Below are 11,676 nucleotides of genomic sequence, written 5' to 3' on the forward strand. Positions count from 1 at the left end.
GGGAAGGGGGGGGGGGGAGGGTGTGGGGGACTTTTGGGATAGCATTGGAAATGTAATTGAGGAAAATATGAAATAAAAAAAAATATATAAAAAAGGTTTGTGTTATAACATATCTAGTTAAATCTACTATTTTTCGAAGTAGTTCATATAAATACACATTTGGTGTTTCCAGGCTGATGGTTAGGTCCTGAGATAATAGACAAGTAACCCATCAGAAAACCCTTCCTTTACATGTGTTTCTATGTAAAAAGTTTTTATGAATTTTGTTAAAATAATGTGTCTAGAATCCCAAGATCCAAGAAATGTTTCAAGGGACTTTTACCTTTTTCTGTGACTTTCTGCACACTCCCAGACTGGTACCTGAAGCTCCTCCAGTGCGGGCGGGGTTTCTGGGACTGGCCAACACATCTAGAATCATGCTAGTAACTCACACCGTTGCTGTGATTGTGACTTAATGTTAAGGTTGCTGTTGGGAGCTTTCAGAGCTGAGCGTAATGCCTACTCAGCACTCATGAATGTTTTACGTTCTTGATCTCATACCTGTGAACCTGGACGGCAAGGCCTGAACCAACTTACATTTTAATTTCTTTGGCATTGATATCAGGCCTTCGAAGCCAGTTGCCCAATAAGTATTTAATATATATATTTCAAAATTATTTTAGTGTTTTTCTCACTTTAAATTCCCAAAACACGAGCTTTTTCACAAAAATACATACAAACTGTATCCATTGTTTCTGAATGTCGGGTTGTCCGATATGGGCTTCTTAGAACCAGAGCCTCATAAGCAGAGAAGTTCATGTTATGTATGTGTATGCTCACCTTACCAACCACTTTGTCCAAGGCAGTGACCACAGTCCCACCTCCAGCCACACTCTCTCCACCAGCTGAAGGAACATCTTGAAATTTTGTCTGAGAGCAGAGATAGAAGAGTGACAGGACTGAGCATCTCTGACTGTGGCCAAGATCATGAGTTTCCAAATGTCACCAACACATGCTAGTTTGTTCTCATGAAATCACTGTGGAGAGAGTTTGCTAGCGTCCATTTAGGTCACACAGATATGAAAACACCATTATACCAATGAGCTCAGAGTGCTGTGGCAAACTGGAGTCCACAAAGGAATTATAGACATTCCTCCCTACTGCTGTCATCTGAGCCCAGTTCTCCAGACAGTCTGATTTTTTAAGAGAAGCTATGAATTGGGATTTTATGTGAAATGCCCTGACATGTTCTGCTAGTACCTAATTAAAAAATAATTTTTAAAACAGTTAAAAATAATTCCCAACAACATTGTAAGCCAAATAATGTGGTTATATTTAGCTGCTGGATCACATATTTGTCAGCCCTGATAACTCTATTCTGAAGTAGGCCTAGCTTTTATCTTCCAAATGTTCTCAATACGAAGTTTCTCATATATCTCTTCTAAGAGCAAAGCGTCTCTCATTGTGTAATTACAGAGCCAGTTTCTGAGTTTGGATTTTCTATGTTCATGTCTTCTACAAGATCATAATGATGCTTCAAGACTTCTGTGTAAAGAAGCAAAAGGCAGCAGGCATGTTGTAGTCCTAGTTGCTTTGAAGGCTGAGGCAGGAGAATTATTAGAGGCCATGGATTCAAGAATAGATGGAACACAGACACACATACAGACACCCACAGACATCCACAGACACACACACACGGTGGCGGGAAAGAGCGACATACAGACAGATGAATGGACCCAGAGAGACAGAGAATAAATATGAGTGAGAATGAGAAGCACCTATCATAATTCCCTGGCTGAAGTTTACAGGGACCTAGAAAACCACCTCATTTCCAAGTTTTCTGCTTGGCAGACACCAGAGTCATGACTGGTCACTATAGGCAGCATGAGAAGGCTGGACAGTGCACTTGCCAAAATCTACTTGCTAGCCTTCCTCAGGCACTCCATTATCCCATATTCTTACAGCGCTTCTTGCAAAGCTAGTACAACAACAGCATTACATCATTACAATACCAAATGCATCCAGTGCAACCCCACAACTTCAACTGTACACTTTGGGCCAATAGGAGCCACACTGATAGTAAGTTGCTATTAGTATCTTCATATTTATCAAGCTCACCTTTGATTCTGATGGTTTCTCTGACACCATCTGTTCATTTGATCTGGAAAGTGCCTTTTCTTTATGAGCATGCTTGCTTCCTGTACTTGATGGGTGCTTAGGAAGATTTTTGGGCTGAAAGCGCATACATATATTATTAACATGATGGTGGTTTAAAACAGTTCAGATATGTTTCTCTACAGAATAAAAGCTGTGCATAACCGTTGTGCTTTTTACAGTTTTGAACTGTGAAAATGCCAATTAGTATGAGGTAAATGCCATTGTACATTAGGTACAAAATCTGAAATACTGCACGTCCTCCCAAAATCTTCACTAAGAATCACTGTACACTCCAAGTGGTAGTAGATCCCAGAGGCAGAGACAGGCATATTTTTATGAGTTCCAGTGAAGTCTCGTCTACAGAGCTAGTTCCCAAACAGTCAAGGCTAAACTGAAGAAACCCTGTCTTGAAAAAAAAAAAAAAACTAATCAAACGAAAACAAAATCACAGAACACTGCTGTTAACATACAATGGCACTGAGTCAGCTGAGGAAACAAGTCAGTCTCGTATCACAACAGATATTGCTACACAGGATCAAGTCCCAGCAATTATCACTCACCTCTGACCCTTCCTTTGGCCCTCCTTTTGACTTTTTCTCATGAACCACAGGTGGCTGTTAATTTCAAAGAAGTAAAAGCTGAGTTATTGTATTAAAATCTACTATTCTTATAATCACAAACTGCCCCATGAATATGATCCCGACTAAACAATCTTGTCCTCAGGAGGAGCTCCATTGTGATCATCAGTAACCTGCCAGCAGATTCCATCGGTGGCCATTATCAGACACAGGAAAAACTGAGTCTTTTCTTCAGAAGGATGTCTTCAAAGACACACACTTGCTAAACTTCTGGCTGCTCTGCACATTCCCTCACAGTGACTAGCCAATGCCAGGCTATCCACAAAGGCATCAAAAGTGTTAAGTTTGCTGAGCAGTGACACTCCACATCCCACTTAATTGATTTTAAAGTCTGTGCCCCTAGGAGATGAAGTATGATCAGATCCTCAAAGACCCAATACTCTTGACATTTGGTAGATAAACCACAAGCATTGATATGTGGCACAGAAGAAATTTTCACCTTATTTCTAAATGTTTCTCCATAGAACCAACTATGCAAAGGCTGCAGGCAGGGTCCCTTTTACAAAATCAGATAAGCTTTACCTTTCACCCCATGACTCCATCTATATCTGCTCTTCCAATGTTTCCCTTTGTTCTGTGACCTACAGGAAACCTTATAGTCCCAAGTATTTGCTTCAACAGTTGAATTAATATAGTGTAAAATAGTACTGAAAAGGAAGATGTGTTGCTCCTGGCACCCTAGAATTCACCTTTCTATGGAGGCAGGATGACTTTCAGACTGGACAGTCAAGGGTCATGGAAGCAAGAGGAGTTTGTCTCAGGGGGGAGGGCCTGAGTGACTCATATCATCTCCACCATCCAGAGAAGGCTGTCAAGGTTAACCTGCCTGCTATCATCCAAAGATCTAGGGCAGGTTCAACACACTTCTAGTCTTTCAAGGTACCTATAACTTGCACTGTCTTTTAAAATAATTAGTGTGTGAGTACACATGAATGTATTATGTGTGTGTATGCATGTGTGCTTATGTGCATGTATTGTCTATGGGTATGTTAGTATGTGTACTCGTGTATGCATGCACATGTGTATGTTCATGTGTGAGTACATATGTATACATGTACATGAATACATGTGTATGTTTGACTATCAGTCTATCTGTGTGTGTGCACATGCATATGTCACAGTAGTGTGGTAGGAGGAAAAGGCAAGTTTCAGTAATTGATTTTCTCCTATGATGTGGGTTCTGGGTTTGAAATCAGTCTTACTAGCAAGCACCTTTACTTCCCAGGCAATCTCCTCTGCTTGACTTTACCTCTTTTGTTCCTTTCTTTAAAAAAATATTAATTAGAATCTATTTTTTGAATAAAATAACCTATGAAATACTTTTTGTTTATAAAGTATTACATATTTTAACAATGTATGGATTTAATGTAAGTATGTTATATGTATTCTATGAGTTTATCTTCTACAGAATAGTCAAGGGTATTTAAATTAGCTGACAAATCCCTTTACCAATAAAGGAAAATATTCATTCATTATTATTTAAAAATGGTCAGAATAATTTACTCATAGACTTAAACTACTTACCTCACTTGATTGTGGCTTCTTAGACTCTGTTTTCACAGCCTAAAGGGGGGGATAATAATAAAATAGGGAAAGATAAGTTTAAAATATAATATTGGAGATAATTTACTAAGAATGTAATTTATTTTCTTCAACTAAGTGTTTGGTATTATTATCAATATAAAGTTTATGACTTAAGTTTATCACACACTTCAGATATTACTATTCATATGGCAGGTAATGCTGTGTGTATCAAGGACACATAAACATATAAACAACATAAAATGCAAGTTTTCCCCCTTCAAATCCAAGGGCTGTGTCCTTCCAAGTCACTGATATATAATTTTTATATATATATATATATATATATATATAAATATATATGTATATATACATATACATATCAATGAAATACTTATCATGGCTTGGGTACAAAGTGTGAAAGAATGAGGTAGTAGCAGAACAAAGGCATAGAGAACAGAGAAGTTATTTTTAGTGCCAGCATGTCCTTGATGGTTAAGCCTAGAGGAAGTCTGTAATGGAATCATGCTATTTCAGAAAATTGGAGGTTGGAGTTATAGAATGTGCTGAGAGGCTGAAGTGACAGAAGTAAACAGAGCTGCCAGGCACAATGAACTGCATCCCCTGTTCTCTGTGCCTTTTCTGGTCAGGTCCTTCCAACTGTTTGTTTACTGGAATTGCCTAATATAAGAGCATAGCCCCAAGAGTAACCGCATTTGTATCTGACAATCCACATAATGGGCCAAAATGTTCAAATCAAGACTCATATTTCCAACCTAACAAATATCATGCATAAGTATATAACTCCATGGGGATTTAGGCACATAAACACTAGAGTACCAAGCAAGTCTTTAATTTTGGATCTAAACTTTTTCATGAGGATTTCCATTTATAAAATTAATCTTTAAGACTTCTTTTTGTAAAAACTATTATAATCTTGTATTTCTATCTATATTTCCAATGTTTGACTATGAACCAATAAACAAACAAAAAAGTCACAAGTGTCATCATTATAAGCTTTCTGAAGTTCCATTCATAGTTTTAAATACAATTTTGTAAATTATATGTTATATTCTTCCAGGTAGAATTGTATTCTAAAGTTCTAAGCATGTTTCTGAAGAAACTTTGTTTTACACAACTTTAACCAGCTAAAGGTGACCTGTCCAAATATACAAACCGCAAAACCTCCATGAATACATACAACCAACATGGATGGAGGCCAGACAGAAGTTAGCAGAAAACTTAATTCGTTCTTTATGAACTTTCAAGGGGAGTGATCGATCACAAAGCAGTTCTAGTGTCTTCTGCTGCTTTTCCTCTCTGGGCTGCTCGAGATGTCAGCAAAACCTTTCCTTAAATTTCGTTATTTGAAGAAGCTAAGTCAAATATTCTTTTAATTTATCATGCCTGGTGCTATGATTGTGAAGGTATAGTCATCTTCATGAACTGCCTCCTAGTTATATCAATATTCTTATTGTATGGAGGGAAAATCAAAGTTCATTATCAACTGTTTTTCTAAGAAATTTGGGGGCCCTTCACACTACATCTTTACTGATGAATTTTTGTTTGTGTTTTTCTTATTGTGAATCTTCTTTTTGTTTACACAAACTTAATTTATTAAATAATTTACAAAGAAAATAAGCCAGGTAATATTATCATGATTGAAATATATTAATACCTTCAATTTCACAATTTAGTAATCAAGATATTGCTCGGGAAATCTTCAAACTACAATTAAGACTGCATATTCAGACATAAGCAACTATTAATATAATGTACAATGAAATCAATAATCTCAAGAATTATTTTTCATAGAAATGGTATGAAACTCAATACTAAGATAAGATAAGAAAACTGAAGCAAAGGGGGCCTGACTAGCACAACAGCTGGTAAAGAAATAGCACTCTTAGATGTGCTGTCTGGCTCCAGTGTCCAGACGTACCGATTCTGAAGAGTTACATCATGACTAAAACTTCTCTGAACTTCCATCCTACAACCAATGGTATAAAAACCAATTCTAATGTTCCAGAGGCAAGAAATATAGAAGACAGATCTAGACATACCATACATTTCATATATAGTGTGGCCTTCTTAAAAAATGTAAGCAAGACAAGGATTTGTAATCTCTACTTCTCTGAATTAGCATCTTTTCACTAAAAGCTCCAAGTATTTGCAGACATGAACCTATGAAGCTCAAGCTCCTGACATCTCCAAGATGCAGGATTACTTAATAAGTTACAGCTATATTGTCAGTGAATTGCTTAAGTAGGCAACTTGTGTGAGATGATATCCCTCATGTGCGAAGTCCAATGGACTCAGATGTGAACCTGAGTCAGTATGATACATGCTAAGTCCTGGAATAATACTTAGTACTTGCACACATCCACAGGCTCAGGCATCACCCACTGCTTAGGAGATTCACTTGCAGGACTCCACTTGTAGATTACTACAATTGTCACTGTGTAATCATGAGAAACAGCAGAAACAATGAAGATAATATTGAGAGCTATGTGATTGAAATAAACCAAAGAAAGAAAATAGAGACAAACAATGGTTTAGCTCAGTTATAGTAGTGTTTTATCACATGTGACTCACTTTTGTCCCTGCCTGTGTCTCTTTTCCATTTCCCATGTTCTTTTCTCCTTTCAAGGATTTATTTGTTTGTTTTGACTACCAGGAATACTTATGATTGATGCTTTGTGATCCTGCAGATTGCTGATAACTTACTCTGAAAACCATGGCACATGGAAATAAGCATGGCCCTCAAGCTGAAGTATGGGATCAGACCTGTGAAACAGCTACATGAACCAAAACAATAGAAATGGCTCATATATTATATTTCCTTGCCACTGATGGCAAATTCAAGGAGGTTTTATTTTGCATTGTGTTTTACATATGTCCCTTCTTTAGTCACTCAAGGTTAAGATAAATCCATATGACTAAGACATACCTCAGAAGTATGGTACTTAGTTGCTTAGTATACATGAAGCCCCAAGGTACTGTGTTCAATCCTCAGCACTATAAATATATACGTGTATATTTGTGTATATGATGTTAAAATATATTGGAACAAAAGACAACTTGTAGGTTACTAATAGATAGCACAATTAATATTATATGACTAAGAAATCAATATAAAGGTAAACTATTAAATAAAACCATCAAGGAAATATAAATTTTAGAGGTTAATTTAATAAAACTTAGATGAATGGACAGTTTACTCCCAGATATTTTCACTGTTCTAATTCAAGATGATGTAAGAGAATCCCTAGTAGTAACTTATGTGGCCACATCCTCTGGAACAGGAAACTTCATAGACAACATAATGACATGGAAGATAGAAAACAAACAAAAGCTGGCAAGTGTAGATAAAGCAATTTGATAATAATGGAGCCAGGACCTCTTAACACAGTCAAATACTGCAATACACAAACAAACAAGATGAGAAAAGTTTACAAATGTCTCTTTAATTTCAACCCTGAAATGTGTCTAAGAAACAGCTTGAGTTGCAGTAACTAAGGTAGAGATGTTAAGGCATTTTTAGTCATCTGTCAGAACTAGGCTTACTCTATGTAGCAACTACATGCCTTTTATTCTCCTGAAATTCCAAGGAATATAAGATTAAGTACCCAACAGAGGTCAAAGGAATTTTTCAATGAGATGGTACTCTACTCCATGACCCACATATCAGAAAGCACCTGAATCAACTGGTATCCTTTTCTTTTGCTTCTGTGGTCACTTAGTATAAGTTTTTCACTTACAAATGTCTATCAAAAATATTGCAGTTAATACCAAGAAACAAGAATTCCTATTCACAAAGTTCCAGGAAATGAATTTGGAGAGATTATCTCTTCTTTCCAAAACATAATCAAGGGCAAAAAGTTACAGCAATGTCTCTCTTGAAAGAGTCTCAAAAATCAGAGGAGAATTTCACAAGCTTCTACCTCAAGGAGATGCTGACTTACAGAATGTGAGCTTCCTAAGCTAAGGAGTGCGTTTGTCAGGGAGCAAATTGCTGACAAGCAACTTAAAGAGGCATTTACTCAGCTTGCTTCTAGAAGGTTCTTTTTTTTCTATTTTGTTTTTATTTACATTTTCTTTATATACATTTCAAATGTACCCCCTCTCCCTGAAACCTCCTCTCCCATCCCCCCTCCTCCTGCTTCTATTCCTCCACTCACGCATCCACTCCTGCCTCCTCACCCTCCATTCCCCTACACTGGGGCATCTATTGAGCCTTCATAGGACCAAGGACCTCTCCTCCCATTGATGTCTAGCAAGGCCATCCTCTGCTACATATGCAGCTGGAGCCATGTGTACTCCTTGGTTGGTGGCTTAGTCCCTGGGAGCTCTGGGGGATCTGCTTGGTTGATATTGCTGTTCTTCCTATGGGGTTGCAAACCCCTTCAGCTCCTTCAATCCTTTCTCTAATTCCTCCATTGGGGACCCTGCTCACTGTGAGCATCTGAGCATCTGCCTCTGTATTTGTAAGGCTCTGGCAGGGCCTCTCAGGAGAAAGCTATATCAGGCTCCTTTCATCAAGCATTTCTTGGCATACACAATAGGGTCCTGGTTTGGTGACTGTATATGGGATGAATCCCCAGGTGGGACAGTCTCTGGATGGTCTTTCCTTCAGTCTATGCTCTAGACTTTGTCTCCATATTTGTTATGCAATATATACAAAGAACTCAAGAAGTTAGATTCTAGAGAATCAAATAACCCTATTAAAAATGGGGTACAGAGCTAAACAAAGGATTCTCAACCGAGGAATATAGAATGGCTGAGAAACACCTATAGAAATGTTCAACATCCGTAATCATCAGGGAAATGCAAATCAAAACAACCCTGAGATTCTACTTCACACCAGTCAAAATGGCTAAGATCAAAAACTCAGGTGACAGCAGATGCTAGTGAGGATGTGGAGAAAGAGGAACAATCCTCTATTGCTGGTGGGATTGGAAGCTGGTACAAACCACTCTGGAAATCAGTCTGGCATTTCTTCAGAAAATTGGACATAGTATTACCTGAGGACCCAGCTATACCACTCCTAGGCATATACCCAAAAGATTCTCCAACATATAACAAGAATACATGTTCCACTCTGTTCATAGCAGCCTTATTTATAATAGCCAGAAGCTGGAAAAAACTCAGATGTCCTTCAACAGAGGAGTGGATACAGAAATTGTGGTATACTTACACAATGGCGTACTACTCAGCTATTAAAAACAATGAATTCATGAAATTCTTGGGCAAATGGATGCAACTAGAAAATATCATACTGTGTGAGGTAACCCAATCACAAAAGTACACATATGGTGTGCACTCACTGATAAGTGGATATTAGCCTTAAAGCTCCGAATACCCAAGATACAATTCACAGACCACATGAAGCTCAAGAAGAAGGAAAACCCAACTGTGGGTGCTTCGGGCCTTCTTAGAAAGGAGAACAAACTACCCTAGAAGGTTCTTTACCTTAGTTTCTGTGGTACTCATACTGGGAGACTTGCTGGTGGCAGCAGAGGAAGCTGTCACCTAGAAAGGAAAAAAACAAAAAGTCAGACTTGCCATAACCCCCCTAAAATTGCCCTCAGCTCTTTTTTTACCACACTGCCCTTACTTTCCACCACAGTTTTTCCTTGTTCATAGCACCATGTCCACAAATTCTAATTGGTATCCCCGGCCATAGGGTAAAAGTCTTTGTGACCAGATCAGTTCAAAAAGAGTGAACTGTCTTTTATATGCTACATAATGCTGATCAGGTGTTTCTTATCTTCAGTTTCCCACACACAGTTTTTCTTCATTAGATAACAATTACCTTGCAAATTTACGTACATAACTATTTGGTAAACTTTGGTATAACTATTAATATTATTTTTCAAAGAATGTACACTTTGATACTTGTTAGAACCCTTTCATAACTTTGTTTAGATCCTAGCCATGTATTATTCACTAGAACCTGTGACTTTAAGTCTCACTTTTGAGACCTGTAAAATAGGACACAGTGTCTATTTAGTTGGTTTTATAAGTATTTGTGATAACTGTTTAAAATGTATGCTATATTATATTAGCACATTGTTTCTATTATGAAGTAGCTATGAGTGAGAAGGAATCCCCACGTACATTTAAATACTTGGTCCTGCACTAGTCCTTTTTGAAAACTATTGAACTTTTTAAAGTGGAGATTAGCTGGAGGAAGTGAGCCATTGGGATGGCATGGTTACATGTGGACCATGATCACTGCAACTATGAGCTGAAATAAACCCTGCTTTCTTTTTTTTTTAATTGGATATTTTCTTTATTTACACTTCAAATGTACCCTGCTTCCTTTATATAAATTATTTTAGGTATTGTATCATAGCCACAAGTAACTAGATATACTATAATTTCTTTTTCCAGACAGGGTTTCTCTGTATAGCCCTGGCTATCCTGGAACTCACTTTGTAGACCAGGCTGGCCTTGAACTCAGAAATCTGCTTGCCTCTGCCTCCCGAGTGCTGGGATTAAAGGCGTGCGCCACCATGCCCGACTATTATAAAATTTGAAGAAACAAGTCCACAACACAAATGGCAATTGTCCTTTTAATGCCATATAAGGAAAGAAGATGGAAGACAGGGTATAGAAAGAATGTTGCTGTACTACCTGTCTTATATTGATTCTTCCTTGGCACACAAGAGTTGGCAAATAGAAACTGAAATGCCCTCCTTTGGAACGCATAGCAGAGGTGGAGCCCTGCAAGTGAATCTCCTAAGCAGTGGGTGATGCCTGGGCCTGTGGATGCGTGCATGTACTGAGTATTATTCCAGGACTTAGCATGTATCATACTGACTCAGGTTCACTTAAACCCCTTCACATCTGAGTCCATTAGACTTCACACGTCAGGGATATCATCTCACACAAGTTGCCTACTTAAGCAATTCACTGAATATATAGCTGTTAACTCTATTAAGATGGTGGAAAGAGTCTATAATGTGGGCCTCACTCTGTCTGCAATGCCTGGCCCTGAGCCACTTCAGAAGCTATGTCAAAAGGCATCATAGTCTCTCACTGCTCCTCTCTCCTTTTCTCCCACTCATATTCCCAATCAAGAGGATTTTAGAGTGACCCTGCTACTACCTAGTTTCCATGAACAAAATCACTTATCCACAGACCTCGGCTAATACTGTGGTAGCACAATTAGGGTAACTTACACATAAAGGATCATAGTTTAAGCACAGTGACTTTTCAAACAAAACCATATGAGCTTTTTTTTTCTGAACACTCTTAAGACAGCAGTCAGGTGTGTGTCCCAACAGCATATGCACATCTTCTCTCTGTCTATTTGTCTGTCTGTCTCTCTCCATCTCTCCTCTCCTCTCCTCTCCTCTCCTCTCCTCTCCTCTCC

General features: G+C 38.1%; 1 protein-coding gene across 5 annotated transcripts in view; it reads right to left on the reverse strand.

Moving 5' to 3' along the window:
* Cast (calpastatin) overlaps window positions 1-11,676 on the reverse strand; it is a 110,055-nt gene that overhangs the window by 45,221 nt on the left and 53,158 nt on the right. For 4 of the 5 annotated variants that reach the window (XM_029485008.1, XM_029485007.1, XM_029485009.1 and 1 more), the window contains 5 exons: window positions 9,768-9,827; window positions 4,299-4,337; window positions 2,697-2,750; window positions 2,098-2,211; window positions 820-909 (listed from right to left, as the gene is read on the reverse strand). In XM_029485008.1, coding sequence (XP_029340868.1) covers window positions 820-909; window positions 2,098-2,211; window positions 2,697-2,750; window positions 4,299-4,337; window positions 9,768-9,827 — 357 coding nt within the window. The remainder of the gene's footprint in view (window positions 1-819; window positions 910-2,097; window positions 2,212-2,696; window positions 2,751-4,298; window positions 4,338-9,767; window positions 9,828-11,676) is intronic. The other variant, XM_029485011.1, reaches the window with a different exon arrangement.

This window comes from Mus caroli, chromosome 13 (genome assembly GCF_900094665.2).
Source record: "Mus caroli chromosome 13, CAROLI_EIJ_v1.1, whole genome shotgun sequence".
NCBI classification, from domain to species: domain Eukaryota; kingdom Metazoa; phylum Chordata; class Mammalia; order Rodentia; family Muridae; genus Mus; species Mus caroli.